The 18,867-nt window shown below is 39.2% G+C and overlaps 1 protein-coding gene across 1 annotated transcript in view; it reads right to left on the reverse strand.

Moving 5' to 3' along the window:
- Positions 1–7,233: 7,233 nt before the first annotated feature.
- Positions 7,234–18,867, reverse strand: part of LOC109913689 (extracellular calcium-sensing receptor-like) — a 66,614-nt gene continuing 54,980 nt past the window's right edge. The window contains 4 exon segments of the mRNA XM_048603353.1: positions 7,234–7,798; positions 7,800–9,121; positions 12,232–12,355; positions 15,091–15,321. Of these exon segments, the coding sequence (XP_048459310.1) occupies positions 7,763–7,798; positions 7,800–9,121; positions 12,232–12,355; positions 15,091–15,321 (1,713 nt within the window). The 3' untranslated portion in view covers positions 7,234–7,762.

Raw genomic sequence — 18,867 nt, forward strand, 5'->3', positions numbered from 1 at the left:
GAAGGCCAGCAACAAACACAAAGAACTAGACCCCATATACACTCCATTGCAAAGGAAAACCGGAAGTGAGGTAACCTAGTTCAACAGACACCAGAGTTTAAATAACAGGCAGGAAAACACAACAGCGCTTCATCGGAGGCTGCACTGATGATGTTACCCAGCAGGGTAATGAAACGTCTGCAGAACAACGAAACAGCTCGGCGAGCCAACCAACCACATGGACATATTGAATGGTGGGACAGGCTTGATGGGCCTTATGCTGTACTCCTGCCCCTATTGCTTGTGTTTTTATATTCTTAACTTTAGAAATGATAAACGCCCATGTAATTTGACTCACAGCATTATGTAATATCTTCTAACCAACAGCATTCTTTAATCTTCCATAGCTGATTATCCAAATAAAAAGTAAAGTATTACCAATGCAGCAAATCTGAATAAAAAATAGTACATAGCAGAACAGTGAGTTCCTCAAGAAAAGAAAATTTCATGTTTCGGACAAGAGTCTTTTGAATAAGAAATATTTCATCGAAGGATTTTTGACTGAAATGTAACCATTATCTTCTCTCCGGAGCTACAGGCATGAGACCAGCAGCACAGCAGTTGCAAGCCTCCTGCTTGTATATGCTAGTACAGTTTGGGCAACTCAGTGAGAATTATAAGTGTAGCAGCAACTAGGATCAGCTGATAAAGGAATAAGTGACAGTCTTCGTGAATATTAATTTCTGAAATTGGGAGGTGATTACATAGGGATTTATTGTTTTGCAGTTCTCCCTACAGCTACAGTAGTTTCTCCTCACTGTTTCTGCTAAGGTTTGGGAAATGGCAAAATTTTATATCTCTCCGCCTACACCTTTTTAGCAGTTAGGAATTCTCAAGATTAACGAGTGTTTGCAATAAGCATGCTGCAGTGAGCCATTACCATAGAGCAATAGGAACACAATGTGCAGCAAAGGACACTCGGTGCTTGCTGCATGAGACACAGCAGCAGTTGTTATCGCTGAAGTCATCTTTCCTGTGACACAAACTCTGCATCAGAGACTTCTCTCTTTCTTCTCCTTTGCTTCTATTTCTTCAGGCTAATATTCATCATCTGAGTGAAAAAGTCAGCATGAATAAGCACATCGTATCCTGTGCGATTAACCTTCATGATAACAATGCGCCATTTTAGTGCACAGTTTATGTTAATGTAATCAGCCTTGTATTTTCTAACATGGTATATGACCTGGGAACTGACACATACTTTGACTTCACCAATTCTAATACATCTCCTAAAGTTCACTGAGGCCATGGAGCAACAGAAATGTTGGTACAGAAGCCTCATGGCACTGAGTGGACCCTCACTTCATGTCACTATAGGCAATTTGGTGGTACTTCATTTGTGCTACTGTCCTGAGAGACGGCAGTATAATGTAGCCATGATCTCCAGTGAGTCTCTTGGGTTTTCCTCTTCCTGAGCCATCCTTCGCTGTGGCAATCTATAGGACAGAAAGGCTGAAGATGGTGAACAATTAGCTCTTCACATTAAACAAAGACAAAAGTGGGCAAAAGTTTATCACAGTGATGCTGGGACAACAGTGGAAACTCAGTCAATAACCTGACTCTGGAAGATACCATCATCTCCCACTTCTCAGGATACGAGCTACATTTCTTTCCATAAGCCATATGAGTTTTGCCCTAAATTGCAATGTATTTAATGCTGGAAAAGGACTCTCTGGTTCTGTGCATAATGTAAACATCTTGTGCAAATTTACCCTGTAAGAAAATACAGGAAATGAATTTGAAAATAACAGATTGAGAGTGTGTAACAATTCACAAAGGAGCACTGAGGTAAGAGATGTGGTGACATAAGGTTGTTAATCTGGCTCAAGTTGTTTCAGGGTCATAAATGTATGCAATTGATGGATAGCTATAATTCAAGGTGCTGAATTAGAGACTGCAATAATCAGAGAGTGGAAAAGTTGTTTAAAAACCTTGTTCTGTTTTTGGAGTGGGCAAGGAAGAAAATGAAATTGATCTGCTAAGGCAGAAGTTGTAACAATGGTTTTTAGAAGGAGCAACCAGTTTTGTTTCTTTATTCTAGTGCCTTTTTTACATCCTGCAATGTTCTCTTATCTGTTGTTTGCCTGACGAAAGGATGATGCATGTCAATTATGAATTAATGTTGTGAAGCTTCTAAATGATAATCCGTAAGAGGATTAAGCACAATAGCGACTTCAGCTTATCATTGGAAATTTGACTTGGGTATGGCTATAGTCCTTTGAAAATTAAAAATGAGATGTCTTACACAGTACATGCTTAGGTTTAATTTCTGATCTTAAGAAACTACAAGGGAACTCACAAATATAACCTTGTTTCATAGCATCATAGAGTCAAACAGACGGAAACAGACTCTTTGGTCCAACTAGTCCATACCGAACATGATCCCAAAATAAACTAGTCCCATCTGCCTTCTACTGACCCATATCCCTTCAAATCCTTCCTACTCATGTACTTATCTAAATATCTTTTAAATGTTGTAAATGTGCCCACACCCACCACTTTCTCAGGAAGTTCATTCCATTCGCGAACTACCCTCTGTGTAAAAAAATTGCCCCCGTGTCTTTTTTAATTTCTGTCTTCTCACTTTAAAAATGTGCCCCCTAGTCTTGAAATCCCCCATTCCAGGGCAAAGACACCTACCATTAACCCTATCTATACCCCTCATGATTTTACAAACTTCTGTAAGGTTTTATGAAAGCCAGTTTTAAAGAAGAAAGAATTATAAACAGGGTAATGTAGGCACAGACGGAAAAATGAATTTCAGTCAAGATTCCAAAATGAATATCATGTGTCATTGAATCTAAAGAAGAAACTTGATCAAGGAATACACAAGTGAATAGTGTATTCAAGTGCTCCAAGATGTTTAGATTCTTATGAAAAACTATTTGTCAAGAAACTGTATTTAATATATAGATATACAATTACCAATTTTACACATTTTATGTTTAAAATACAATTTGCATTTACGTAGTATTAACAATTTTCTATTACAAAGTCATTACATATTCTTGTTACAGTTCCTTGAAGTTTCGGATATAAATGAAAAGAAATAGTTCCGGCTGCCAATCGTGGTCACAGCTTCACATGGCTCTAAATTCTCAATCTCTACTTTTCCTCTGGCTAACCTGATAATGGAAGAGCCACAGTTTCACTATCTGATCATATATTTATAAGAAACATCATCCAATTATATAGGGTAAATGTACTTCAGTTGACTGGCTCTTTGTTTCACCTTCTAAGTCAGCCTGTCTCATTGAGACATCCATTCTGTTATTTATCCTGTCACACCTTACAGATCTGAAATTGTCAATCTTCAGAAGCATTCAAAAAAACAGACATTTCATGTCATATTAACTCTAGGTGAAAGTGATAGGACAATTTTAATTTTACATTATCTGTTACTGTTGCGTCATTAATCTTACAAATGCCAACTATTGCATTCGCATCACCGAACTAATGTCATACCCCTCCATTACTAATGCTTCATTAATGTTAAACTGCTCTATTCTGCTGTCTTATCATTCTCACATTATACCATTACCATTGTCAGACTAACGTCACATTACTTCGATATCAGACTTGCATTGATGGAACAACATAATTGCCATTGCAGTGTTCAGCCTTTGAGTCACCACTATCATTAGCTGCTTTTCTGTTCCACGTTTTTTTATTTCAATCTCACTGAATCACGAACAACTTATTATCATCTCATCAGTCCTGTCTTTCTTCCACACAAGTTTGATGGGTTTTGGGATGGCTGATAAATCCAATACCTGATATGCAGACTCTGCCAAGCACAGGGCAGATAGTATGGAAGAGTTGAGTAGATAGGCTGTTTGGAGGTTTGTCTGCTCCTGTTGATGCCTCAACTTTGCCACGGCACATTCCCAATGACATTTGTTGACATATTCAGTGCTTTCCTGAATGAACTTTCCCCATTTTGATAAGTCACATGAGTCAATGGATATGTTTAACCCCTTCAGAGATGTTTTGAAGAAAACCCTGAAACATTTCTGCTGTCCTCCTAAAAGTCTCCTACCATGACTGAGTTCTAAGTGGAACAGTTGCTTTGGGAGTCTGATGTCAGGCATTCGAATGATATGTCCCTGCCAGCACAGCTAGTTCAAAGTGATTAATGCCTCTATACTGGGCATGTTGGCTTGGAAGAGGACTTTGCTGCTTGTTCACTTTTAGATTTGGAGGATCTTGCAAAGGCACAAGTAATTGTACTTCCCCTGTGCTTTGAAGTGCCTGCAATAGGCAGTCCTAGTCTCCAGACCAACCAACTATACTTATGGCCATTTTCAACTTCACACAAGCCCTTGACTCTGTCAAGTATGAAGACTTTTGGAGTCACCTCCTCAGACTTTACTGCCGTCAGAAATTAGTCATCATTCATCCTCCATCTACTCCATAATGTACTCCATAATGTACGCACCTCCATCTCCTACCGACCAACCTCATCCCGCCCCCTTGACCTGTCCGTCCTCCCTGGACTGACCTATCCCCTTCCTAACTCCCTACCTACACTCACCTTTCCTGGCCCCATCCCCGCCTCTTCGACCTGTTTGTTTCCTCTCCACCTATCCTCTCCTCTATCCCTCTTCTATCCGCCTCCCACTCTCTCCCTATTTATTTCAAAACCCCCTTCCCCTCCCCCTTTTCTGATGAAGGGTCTAGGCCCGAAACGTCAGCCTCTCTGCTCCTATGATGCTGCTTGGCCTGCTGTGTTCATCCAGCCCTGCACCTTGTTGTCTCGGATTCTCCAGCATCTGCAGTTCCTACTATCTCTATCTCAATGACAATTGTGTTTATACAAGGCTGTTTTATTGTACCAAGTATCTTCTCATTTTCTTTGCTCCAATATTATAACTCACCTCCAGCAAATTACTCTCAGGCATTAAGATAACCTACAGAACAGACAAGAAATTGTTCATACATTTTTACTGCTCATATCTTACATTGCCATGAAATTTCCTTCTTAGGCTCTCTTTACATCTTACTCTTCTTTTATGTTCTCTCTTCCTTTCTTGACATTACAACAGCTGACTTTACATTTTTAAAATGAGTTTTTTTCTGCTATCGACACTATTAGAATATCACAGGATCACAAATCTGTCTTTTCACTCGTAGGTTAAAGGCAGCATTGCCCTTCATACTGTAACTCAAAAATAATTTGATACATGTTGCAGGACTGTGCTAGTGTAGCAATCTAAAGTAATATTGCACTTCAAATAAAGACTTTCAATTTTTTAGAGACTGAAAATGGCCATCAATTCCAAAGCTAATTCTTTTTGAGATATCAAGTATCATCTGTCAGTATGAATTGCAGTCATAGAGTCGTAGAGTCACACAGCATGGAAACAGCCTTATAGTCCAACCAGCCCACACCAACCATGTTCCCAAACTAAATTGGTCCCACCTGCCTGCACTTAGCCCATATCTCTCCAAACTTTCCTTTTCATGAACTTATCCAAATGTCTTTTAAACATTGTAACTGTACCTGCATCCATCACTTTCTCTGGCTATTCATTCTCTGTGTTAAAAAAGTTGTCCCTCATATCCTTTTTAAATCTTTCTCCTCTCACCTTAAAAATATGCCTCCTAGTTTTGAACTCCCCCACCCTACGGAAGAGACCCTTGTCATTCACCATATCTATGTCCCTCATGATTTTATAAGACCACCCCTCAACCTCCTATGCTCTAGTGGAAACAGCCCTAGCCTTTCCAGCCTATTTTTATATCTCAAACTGTTCATTCCCAGCAACATCCTGGTAAATCTTTTCTGAACTCTCTGCAGTTTAGTAATATCCCTCCTATAACGACCAGATCTGCACACTCAATTCTATAGTAGAGGCCTCAGCAACATCCTGAACAACCTCAATATGGTGTCCCGACTCCTGTAGTCAAAGGTCTGAGAAATGAAGGCAAGCGTGCTAATAACCTTCTTAATTACCTTCTTACATACCTGAACCCTAGGTCTCTCTACACTACCCAAGGCCCTACCATTAATAGTATAAGTCCTGTCCTTACTGGTGCTACCAAATTATAATACTTCACATTTATCCAAATTAAACTCCATCTGCCACTCCTCAGTCCATTGACCTAGTTAATCAAGATCTTTTTGTAATCTTCGACGACCTTCTTCACTGTCCACTATACCACCAATTTTGATGTCATCTGCAACTTACTAACCTTCTTTATTCTCAACCAAATCATTTATATAAATGAAAAACAAAAGTGGACCCAGTGCCAATCCTTGTGAAACACCACTGTTTACAGGCTTCCAATCCGAAAAACCATCTTCCAGCACCATCTTCTCTCTCCTACCATAAAGCCAATTTTGTCTCCAATTGGCAAGCTCACCCTGAATCCCATGTCATCTAACTTTATTAATTAGTCTACCATGTGGAACCTTGTCGAATGCTTTACTATAGTCCAAATAAACAATGTCTACTGCTCTGCCCTCAATCTTTTTGGTTAGTTCTTTAAAAACTCAATCAAGTTTATGAATCCTTTCTGAACTTGAATCCTTTCTGTCTCCAGAAACACATCTTATTGCCTCTTGAACAATTTATGCTGTCTTCTTCAATGACCTTCCTTGGTAACTTAATCCACAACTATATTACCTTGAAAATGAAAAAGTTATTTCTTTTCAATTCTACCTTCTTAATTATTTTATTTGTGCCATCTTGTAAAAGATTCCCTTCACCATCTCTCTTCGTAATTTTGAAGACTTCAATCTGATCTTATAAAAGTTGCTTTTTTGTAAAGAAAATAAGCCCAACCTCTTTGGCTTCTCTTCATCACTCAAATTCCTAATACCCAAAATCAAATTTGTCACTTCCTGCTCCTTCAACAATATCCATGCTGTAACACTGAATATAAATGAATTGATATGTGTAACATGAGAACAATAACCATGGAAACATAATTTGATAACCCATCACCTACCTGTGACATTGTTTTGCTTCCCGAGTCATATTTCTGCTAAAACAATGGACCTCACTTCAGATGAACTTTAACACTGCTGTAGCATTTCCATAGCGTAACTGTCTTGATAATACTAAATAAACAACCTGCAGTAGTGCTATAGCATAGGTGCAATGCATTTTTGTAACAGCATAACTTTTCTTGAAGGATATCAAAAGATTCTTTGCATTTTTGGCACTCAATGTTTAATTATTTGGATTCCTTTAAATGTATTGACCCAATATATCATCTTGCAAATATACAGATGTTTACACAATCACAACTTTAATGACCTTTCAAGTATACAGGGCTCTTTATAATCTCTGTTATATGGCAAGCTTTGAAAGAATAAAGTTGTTAAATTGTGGATCCATAGGCCATTCCATTTTAAATGATTGTTGTCTTTCTGTTCCTCTCTCTGCAACTTCTTCTGAAGCGTTACTGAAAAAATCCAAATGCAAGCTTTGAAATGTGTATATCATTATTATGGAAAATCCAGGAACTGGCCTGCCATGACAAAACTGCTGTCCTAATATACCTCTCAGTTTCAGCAATACCTGAATGTTCTGAATTGCTGCTTGGTCAGTTTTCTAGGAAAATTTTTGAATTTTCATTTTTGGTGCAAACCAGAAAAGCATAATTTACATTTTGCATCACAATTCACACAAACATTGGAACGATCTGAAAATACTGCATTGTTAAGAATTTATAGCATTATCTACAATGGTGCCATCCACAAGGTTTCTTGAATTTATTGAAGTGTTGGAAGATATTTCTTCAGTATGTTTGGCATGTTCTTTGCTACCATCCAATGACTCAAGAGTTCCTGATCCATTGGTTCCCATTGTCTTGCACCATGTATCATTTCCTGTCTCATAGTTCTGAAGAGGGATCAAAACATTATGCTTTGTCAAAAAATCATCGCTGTATTTGGCTTCCATTGAGTTTCTCCTCCTCATGTTCCTGCTAACAGTTGCGTACCTTCCAGTTTCCTCAAAGCTCAGGGATAAAGTGACAGTTCCACTGCCAAAACTGACCTTCTGCTTGCTGCATCTCTGCATTTCCATGGTGATTCTCTCATCATGGGCGCTTTGGCTACAGATTGAAGATGTTGGAGAGGAGACAGTTGAACCACCAATACTATTAGACCTTTTACGAGACAGGGTGCTACGCCGCAAAGTTGCCTTTGCTGCCACTTTAAAAGCATGGGCAGCCGTACTGCATCTCACTTCTTCAATTGTATTTCTTGACGGTTTAAACAAAATTATGTAGCATTTGTTAAAATAAATGCATCCAAGTAACCCAAAACTTGATGCAAGAATAGCAATGACTTCTACAGCTGAAACAAATTTCCCATAAGTGCTGACGTAAGCAGGAATGAATGAGATCCAGACTATGAAAAATATCAGCATACTGAAGGTAATAAATTTGGCCTCATTGAAGTTCTCTGGGAGTTTGCGAGACTTAAAGGCAAAAAAGAAGCAAATGGCAGCAAGGAGGCATGTGTAACCAATGAGAAAACCAAGTGCCATTAAGGAGCCTTCATCACACATAATAAAAATGATTTCATCTTCTAGTTCATGATTTCTGTAGCTTGAAGGGGGTGCTGTGTAAAGCCAGATAACACAAGTAACTATTTGCACTAGAATACAGAGGAAAACAAGTAAGAATTGCAAATTGAGGCCCACCCACTTTCGATGGAGGCTGGTTGGGATCTTGGCCTCAAAGACTAATAATACGCGATTCGTTTTCACCAGAATGCAAGAAATGCACAACACGAAACTAATTCCAAATGCAGGTTGACGCAATCTACAGGTCCAATCCTTAGGTTCTCCAATAAAGATCAATGAGCTGGAGAAACAGCAGATTAAGGAAAAGAGGAGGAGATAGGAGAGTTCTCTGTTAGTGGCTTTCACAATAGGTGTATTTCTGAACTTAATGAATACTCCCAAAACAAAGGAAGTCATCAGTATTCCCAGAATGGCAAATATTGTCAGGGCAATTCCAAAAGGTTCAATCCATGACAGGTATTCAATCTCCTTGGCTATGCATGACGTATGATTCTCATTTGACCAGAAATCATTGGGACATTTTGTACACGCACTTGCGTCTAAAGGAGATAAGATAACAATGAGTATAGTTAGCTTTTTCTCTTATACAAGTAAGTTTTCAAAGCACTGACTCTTTGGTCAATGAAAGAGCATAGTCAATTCATTTTGCCTCACTTTCATGTTATTACTACCTTATCCAACAATTAGTATGAGGATTAGAGATAACAAGGTGTGGAGCTGGATGAACACAGCAGGCCAGGCAGCATCAGAGGAGCAGGAAAGCTAATGTTTCGGATCTGGTCCCTTCTTCAGAAATGGGAATTTCTGAAGAAGGCAGCATCAGAGGAGCAGGAAAGCTGACGTTTCGGGTCTGGACCCTTCTTCAGAAATGGGAATTTCTGAAGAAGGGTCCAGACCCAAAACGTCAGCTTTCCTGCTCCTCTGATGCTGCCTGGCTTGCTGTGTTCATCCAGTTCCACACCTTGTTGTCTCAGACTCCAGCTTCAGCAATTCCTACTATCTCTCAGTATGAGGATTAAGTTTTGAGTTCTGAGGAAGGGTCACCGGACCCGAAACGTTAATTCTGTTTTCTCCTTCACAGATGCTGCCAGACCTGCTGAGCTTTTCCAGCAACTTTGTTTTTGTTCCTTAAGTTTTCTCACCTTTTAGCTCGGTTTTAAGGTTGACTGATAGTTTAATCTGATGTAGTTGGTTCACCAACCATCAATGTGCAATCACAATAGTATCATTTACCAGTTCTTCGCTACTCACATTTTAATCTGTACTAAATTCTACTTAGCTATCCAATTTGTCCTCACCAAATCTTCAGTAGCTCTGCATCCAGATGTATTTATTGCAAATGAGTCATTTTTCTTTACAGCTTTATTTAACTTCCTTGCAAGGCTTTTGTTTGTGCTTTCTGATCCACACTTGTTTTATGTCTCAGTTTATATTCTTTCCTTCTCTGACTCTGATAATCTGTGCATTTTACATCTGTATTCTTCAATGTTGCTGGTGTGATAATCCTTGTATTTATAAGCATTTTTCTTATGTTCTGCAGAAGCCAACAAGCACATTCAGTTTCAAGGGGATGTTGCATTTGAGTGTTTCAAAATAAATCAGTTACATGCAATTCTGCTTAGGAGCAGAGATGGAGCTAGTTGCAAGATTTTTAATAGGTCCCTGAGGAGATTTCACTGGTCACTGAAGAGGAATTCATAGATTACAAGCAGTGCGAAAGTGAATGTGAGTGAGAGAAATGAGAGAGATAGAGTCCATGCTACACAGTGCTGCTGGAAAGGCAACTGAATTACATGGATTTTTTTTTTGTAGGGGCCTCAGCAAGACATTGCAAAAGCAGTTGGATGTTTCAGTGCTTTTAGATCTGAGGAAGAAGTTCTTGGAGTTAATAGGGAGCTAGGCGTTGAATCAAGGTTCTGGAAATGTCCCAGGAACTGTGGACATTTAAAAAGAAGCCAAGTGCCACTAGTAGTTCACTACAGCCAAGATAGGGTATTGTAAAGCACACAAGCAGTATTTGTTTGGTGTGACTGAGCAAGATTCGAGCTGAGGGAAAAATTAAGGGGTGAAGCTAGCTTTTGTGGAAAAGCTGGAGTACTGCCTGTGATTAAGTATTGGAGTGCAGTTTCTGGATTCTGGGGAATTATAGATCCAGGAAGGGAGGGTGATTGACCAGAACAGAGCTGTCACTGAGGCAGCCCATGATGAAATTGAGAGGGAATTTCAAGGCCAGGTTAGTAGAAAAGAAGAAATGAAAATTGAAGAATTCCTTGTTAAGTTGCATGAGATTTGATGACTGACCATGTTGTCATTCACATCTGGGGGTAATTGCTGAACAATCCTGCCTTGATTATATTTGCTATTTTGTGTACACTGTAGGGTGTTTAATCACAGTCCATTACTCATTTATTTTTATTTGTTAACAGGATGAGGGCATCGCTGGCTAGGCAGCATTTATTGCCATTCCTAATTGCCCAGAGGGCAGCTGAGAGTCAACCACATTGCTGTGGGCCTGGAGTCAAATGTAGGTCAGACCAGGTAAGGATGGCAGTTTCCTTCCCTAAAGGACATTAGTGAACCAGATGGGGTTTCCCTGATAATTGACAATGGATTCACAGTCATCATTAGATTCTTCATTCCAGATATTTTATTGAATTCAAATTCCACCATCTGCCCTGGTGGGATTTGAACCTGGGTCGCCAGAATGTTATCTGGATCTCTGGATTAACAGTCCAGCGATAATACCACTAGGCTATCACCTCCCCCAATTTTACCAATTGTTGGTTCTGGGTATTAGAATATAAATTGTACATGTATTGCAGATTATATTACTGTTCTAATGTTTATTGTTGTTTGTTAAAAAAAAGTGGAATCTTGTGGCTTTATTCTGTTTGTAGGTCCCCTGGAACTCACACTTTTGTCGACTTTAATAAAGAGGTTGCTGGTCTCCAGACAGCTCGTAACATAAATTTGGTAGACAGATCCAGGATCATAACACTGATAGAATCTTCAGTTAACGTGCAGTACTCAGAAGAAAATTCTTCAAAACCTTTGATTTTACTACATTTCTTCCCACCTTTAAATTATCTCTTTGGAACAGATTTACAAATTTAAACAACTAGCGTCAAATTCAAGCGAGCAGATTGCTTGCCCAGCTACAGCCCTGCATAAATGTGACATTAAACGGGCTATAGGTATTAATGGATCAGGTAAGGTGTCACTTTCCAGCAGGTAACTGCCTGTTTTTCAGCTGCAGCTGTGTTGCATTTTTCTCTATAAACATTGGTAGCTTTTTCGTAAACACAAATAACCTTGCAAAAGCAGTCTCCTTTAGTCCTCTACCAAGGAGATGAAAGACTATCAGGGCCATGCAGAGTTGACGTTAAAATTAGATCAGCCGTGATCTTATTGAATGGCAGAGCTGGGCTGAAGGGCCGAATAACCTACTGTTGTTCCTTGTTTATATGTTTTCTATGTTCGCAAATATATTTGCTTATCTTTGCAGAGATGTAAGTGGATGTCAATTATAATATTTGCATTTTAGTTCACATGTTTCCGAAGGGAGAACTCTGAGATTTGAACATATATGCTCTATAGCGGTCTCAGTTATACGTATATGTACAGGGATAAAACTAATAGTTTTGCTTACCACTTTCATCACTAAACTCTCCTTCTGCGCATGCTACACACTCAAAACAGCAGGTAGGCTCCCCTTCAATTATTCCCTTCCTGGTTCCAGGCACACAATCACGACTGCAGTTTGAAAAAGGCACCTAGGAATGTAAATAAATAAAGAAATGTTGAAACTTTGAACAGATTCATTAAAATTCTTTGGGTCAAATTTATAATCAGTGTGTGGTTGATTTCCTATATAAATTCACTGCCACATTTTTTCTCTGTGGATGCATCACTTAAATATTTAGCTCTTCTTTCGAAATTTTTTCCATTGAAATAGGTTCTGACAGATGACGTTATTCCATTGCAGCAGTTTTAACTGTATTTATCCTCCAAGTAGATTTAGTTGCTATCCATTTTTGTCACATATGCAATTCCTTTGTAGTTATAATTCTAAGCAACTGCCTGTATGTACATTTTATGTTAATGCAATTTGTGCGAAATGAAATTGGAATTGTGCCATTCAATTCTGCATGTTCCCTATTGTTTTACCAAAGGTCTTCACAGCCTGTCACTACATTGCTACCCTATATGGAAGCAGTTGTTTGTTACAACTGTGAACAGCGGAACTCTTGTTTGAAAGTACTGGTCAAAGAAATTTCTCTCAATCTTGCTAAATTATCTCCAAATGTACTTCTGCCATTGAAGAAAATTCTGTAAATTAAGTATGGTGCTCACAATTTCATCTTACAATTTAGACGCAATACCAAATACGTCAGTCTGGGTGTGGTCAGTGCATACGAGGAAAACGAATGTGTCTTCAGATGATGCTACAGAAGGGTACCATGTAGGTAATAAATAGGATGCAGTCAAAGATAGTTTCTTGGGGGACACCATTCATAACCTTGCAAGAGGGGGAGGAGAATTCATTGCATGTGATCTGACAAGTGTTAGATCAATAAAAATGGAACCAGGTGAGAGTAGCTCACCCAGCTGGATGACAGTGGAGAGGCTTCAGAGGAAGATTATGTGACCAACTGTGCTCAAAGCAGCTGATAGATTGAGAAGGAAGTAGAGGGTCCATTTACCTTAGTTGCAGTTACACAGAGTGTCATTTGTCACTTTGATATGGTGATTGGACATAAACTTGTTTAGAGGGATTCAAACATAAAGTCCTCGGAAATGGATTTAGGAGGTGACAACATGTTCTAGGTCTTTTGGAAGGAGCAATGTTGGAGATGGAATGGTAGGTTGCAAGGATAGAAGAGTCAAGGGTTGTTTTTTGAGAAGAGATGTGAAGATGGAATATTTAAGTATCTGAAGAATGAGAAATTTTCAACATGTCAGTTAACGTGGAGACGAGCAGGGGAATATGGGCAGTCAGAGGTCTCTTTAGAAAAAGGATCAGAGAGCAGAAGGTGGGTCTTATGGATAACATAAGCTCAGAGAAGACATGATGGGAGACAGGAAAGAAGGGAGAGGAAGATACGAGATCAGGACTTGGGGCATGGAGGAGTGTTAAAGGAAATTTGGCCCGTTAGACTCAAGTAAGGGAGGGAAGTGGATGTATAGCTGATTCGATGGTGTCTCAGACTTGGTAAACAAGAAGTTTGCGAGCTCTCATTTGTTAGAGGTGAGGATAGAGGTGATAGGAAACAAAATTTGAAAAGATTGCAGTTTGGAAAAGAAGTTGGGAGTACCTTTGGATTTCCAGTTGATTCTAAAATAATGAACCGTATTAGCAGATGAGAGCAGTACCTCAAGGTACTTCATGTCATCCAGCCAGAATTGAAAGTGAATGGCTAAAACTGTTGTCTGCCATAACCAGGGAGAACAACCAGGTTGAAAGGTCATAACAGTTTTAATGGGAAGCAGGGTTTCAAATGTTAAATGGGGATATGACTGATCAGAGCAAGAACTGCAGAAACATGTGTTGAGTGGAGAACCAAGGGCTATTGATATCGAGTCTGATGTTGTAAGCGATTTGCGTGAGACAAAATACAAAATAGTACAAACAATACATTATAAATTGTGTCTGAGTATTATCCCAGTCTGTGTTATCAAATACTGAAGCAGCTTGAAATTAAATTTCAAAATTGTTTGGGAATATAACAGAAATATTAAATTTGAAATATTATTAGTAGTAGCAAAATAGCTAATTATATTTGAGAGGCTGCAATAAGTTCAACTATTATACAAATAGCTGGCTGGTAGACTAAAACTTGTGTATTCTGTTGAAGCTTTTCATTTTGCACTCATCAGGACAATTTGCAAGAATACCAACTCCAGCAGGTAAATCAACATCTGTACTGCACAACAGGAGGGTGCTGATTGGTTGGGATGTTGGTTCTAATTTGTAGAGACATTGCCATGGAGTATACACCAATGATAATTGACAGTAACTGCCGGGCTTTCTTTACATCTTAAAGATCTGCTATGTTTAAAATGCAAATAAAGGCTGATAGTTAACTGGTTTAATGCATTGGTTCTCCATGGGAATGTTTCTACTATCAGAGTCCACTTACTAACTCCACTTACTCTCCTTTCATTTAGAATAAATGTTGGTTTTTTTCCCTTGGATTGGTGTTCTTGCAAATTGTCCTGATGAGTGCTAGATGAAAAGCTTTGACAAAATGAGCATTTATTTTGGTAAAATAGCTATTACATACTAAACTATTAACTGAAATATATTCATATATTTTCCTTTGTATAATATTAAAAGGATTGCTATTTACAAGCCTACTACAGACCACTGATGATTTAGCAAAATTACTTTTCTTTAACATGAACTGAAGAGATATACTGCAACGATCAGTGAAAATTATGAAATTTTACATTTGACAAATTGTATATTGAACAAAATAAAACAGATGATTAAAAATTGATCACATACCACTTTTGAGAAGCCACTCCACAAGATTTTCTTGTCATTTATGTTGAGTCTGTCACTTGGTTTAGCATCTGCATTGTAGTTGCCAACTTCTTGAAACACTACAGATTCATCTTCAGGGGACAACTGCCAATTGATAATGGTATAATTTCCTTTAAGGTCACCTTGATCATCAAAATCAACCTGCTCGCCCATGCTGTTTGTAAACTTCAAATGCAGCAGATGGTTGAGAACCTAGTAGATATTTAAAAGACATTGTAACAAATCTTGCATGTATAATTCATTCAAGCACACTGGTCTGTAATGTGGGTCCCTGTATTTTTTCTTAAAGTGTGTATTTTATATTATCGTGACAATGCTGAAAAGGAAACAAACACAAAACAGATGAATTGTAATAACTACCATTTGCCTATCTCCAGCTGCTACTGTCTCCACTGATCCCCTCTCAAATCCTTTGTGTCTCTCTGATTCTGATTTTATATTTGTTTCCACTTTTGCTTTGTTATCTCTTTCTCTCTTAAAGGCTCTGAGGAGTTAAGAACAGTGACTTCGACCAATTTGGGCTAACTTAAAGTTCAGAATTTATTTGATAAATAAATTAAAATTTATAAAGAAAGCAATTGTAAAATTGGAATTCATGTTTCATTAAAAAAATCACAGAACGTTTGTAGAAAATGTGGAAATTTGATGGCTAATGGTAAAGAATAAAAAGCAGACTCCAAAACTACATTTCCTAATTTGAGCAAAAAGTAAAAATAGCAGATACTGCCACAGAATGGTATTAGTGAATATGATGCCTAATGACCTTTCTAAATCAAAGTGGGGATCAAAATGAAAAAGGGCAACATAGAAAAATGCCAGGTTAATTTGAATCTAGTCTGACAATTTACTGTCTCTTTTAATTATAAATTCTGGGGTGATTCTGCCTTTCATTTCTTGTAACTCAGTCCTCTGATTACACCATGTGGTCTTTCTTCACTGCTTTTTGAGCTTAAGTGCTTCCTCAAGTCTTACAGACTCAAAGTGAATGCAGATTTGAGGTGCAGCCAGATCACAGCAATACACAGTTTTAGCATGTCAATATTAGACATTAAATGTGACATCTTGATTTAAGACATGTCAAACAAGGCTTGGAACATACTAGTCCACAAAACCTTTCATTAACATATGTATCATATGGTTTTCTGCTCGCCTGTAATACACAGCTAATAATTTTCTAAAATAATAAATGGGAAGCAAATGTTGAGCTCTACTGAGCTCATTTATATTTATAACAATTAACTCACTTGACTGGATGGCTGGTTTGCAATGCAGTGTAACCCCAACAGCCCAGCTTTAATTCCCTCACCAGCTGAAGTCATTGTGCAAATCCCATTTTCTAAATCTCCCCCCTCACCCGAGGCAAGTTGTCCCTCAGGCCAAACTCACCTCTGGTTATCTCTTCACAATAAGAGAATAGTCCTCTAGGATTATCACAGCTATCCATATTCAGCAAGCACTATCAGCCTCACCCTTAATTTGATAGCGTGTATTTTCTCTGGCTATTAACGTGTTTTAAATTAACAAACAGTAAAATATTGCTAATGATGTAAATATGAAACAAAAATAGAAAATGCTGGCAACATTTAGTTGAGCACAGTATCCATGCACAAAAGAACTGTGGATGCTGGAAATCTGAAACAAAAACAGAAATTGCTGGAAAATCTCAGCAGGTCTGGCAGCATCTGTGGAGAGAAATCAGAGTTAACGTTTTGGGTCCAGTGACCCTTCCTCAGAATTGATGGTAGCTAGGAAAAGGATGTTTTTTGTACAGAAGATTGGGTGGGTGATGGGGGAGGAGTAAACGATAGGTGGAGATAGAGCCCAAAGAGAGAGAAAAACAATTGGGCAGACAAAGGAGTGGTTAAAGGTCAGTCTGGAGAATAAATAGCTGCTAATGGGGACTATTAGTGGCTGACAATGGGTAGTATGTGGTAGCCCATGTAATGACAAGGCCTGGTGTGTGGAGGGTGGGGAAAAACATGGGGAAAGGTACTCAAGCCCTAAAATTGTTGAACTCGATATTAAGTCTAGGATGATGTAGGATTCCCAATTGGAAAATGAGGTGCTGTTCTTCCAGCTTCTGGTGGAAAACTCCAGCAAACCTGAGACAGAGATGTTGGCCAAAGAACATGGTGGCATGTTGAGGTGGTAGGCAACTGGAAACTCAGGGTCTTTTTTGTGGACAGAATATAGGTATTCTGCAAAGTGGTGACCCAGTCTATACTTTGTTTCCCTCATGTAGAGGAGACCTCATTGTGAGCAATGAATACATTAGACTAGATTGAGTGAAGTGCAGGTAAAGTGCTGCTTCACCTGGAAGGTGTGTTTGTAGCCATGGATACTGAGGAAGGTGGGAGTAAATGGGTAGATGTTACACTTTCTGTGATTTCAGGGAAAGATACTGGCTTAGTCATAAGAAGCAGAGGGTAGCAGTGAAAGGATGCTTTTTGGAATGGACATTAGTGGTGTTTCACAGAGAGGGAGTGTTGGGACCTCTGCTGCTCATGGTCTACATAAATGATTTAGAGGAAAGAGTTGCCAACAGTGAGGAGGACTATCAGAGGATACAGAGGATAAAGATCAGTTGGAGGCATGGGCAGAAAAATGGCAGATGGAGTTTAATCCAGACAAATATGAGATGATGCATTTTGGAGGGTCAACTATAGGTGGAAGTCATACAGTTAATGGCAGAACCCTTAGGAATATTGATACGCAGAGGAATCTGGGTGTGCAGGTCCACAGATCACTGAAGGTGGCAGCGCAGGTAGATAAGGTAGTCTTCATTAGAAGGGGCATTGAGTATAAGGATAGACAAGTTATGCTGCAGCTTTATAGAACTTTAGTTAGGCCACACTTGGAATATTGTGTACAGTTCTGGTCACAACACTAATAGAAGGACGTGAATGCTTTGGAAAGGGTACAGAAAAGGTTTACCAGGATGTTACCTGGTATAGGGGATTTTAGCTATTAAGAAAGGTTGGATAGATTGGGTTTGTTTTCCCTGGAATGCGAGAGGTTGAGGGGCGACCTGATAGAAGTTTATAAGATTGTGAGTGGCATAGATAGAGTGGAAAGTATGAGGCTTTTTCCCTAGGGTGGAGGTGTCGATTACTAGGGGACACAGATTCAAGATGCGAGGGGGGACGTTTAAAAGAGATGTGTGATGCACGTTTTTCACACAAAGGGTGGTGAGTGCCTGGAACACGCTGCCAGAGGAGGTGGTGGAAGCAGACACAATAGCAGCATTCAAGAAGGACCTGGACAAATACGTGAATAGGATGGGAATAGAGGGTTAGGGATCTTGTAAGTGAAGACAATTTTAGTATGGAAGGGCAAAATGTGTCAATGTAGGCTTTGAGGGCCAAAGGGCCTGTTCCTGTGCTATATTGTTCTTCATTCTTTGATATCGTGGGGGTGTGGGGAGTTGTTGGGAGTGAAGTATGAGTGGACCAGTGTGTCCCAGAGGGAATGGTCCCTGCAGAAGACTGACAAGGGAGGGGAGGGGAATATGCGTCTGTTGGCGATATATTGCTGGAGGTGGCAGAAATGGCAGCTAATGATCCTCTGGATATGGATGCTGGTGGGATGGTAGGTAAGGACCAGGGGGACTATATTTCAGTTATGGGATGGAAGAGAGGGGATGAAGGCCAAAGTGTGGGAGAATGGTCAGACCCGGTTGAGGGCACTGTCAACTATGGTGCTTGGGAATCCTCAGTTGAGGAAGAAGGTGGACGTTTC

Source organism: Rhincodon typus, chromosome 11 (assembly GCF_021869965.1).
Source record: "Rhincodon typus isolate 14 chromosome 11, sRhiTyp1.1, whole genome shotgun sequence".
Lineage (NCBI taxonomy): Eukaryota > Metazoa > Chordata > Chondrichthyes > Orectolobiformes > Rhincodontidae > Rhincodon > Rhincodon typus.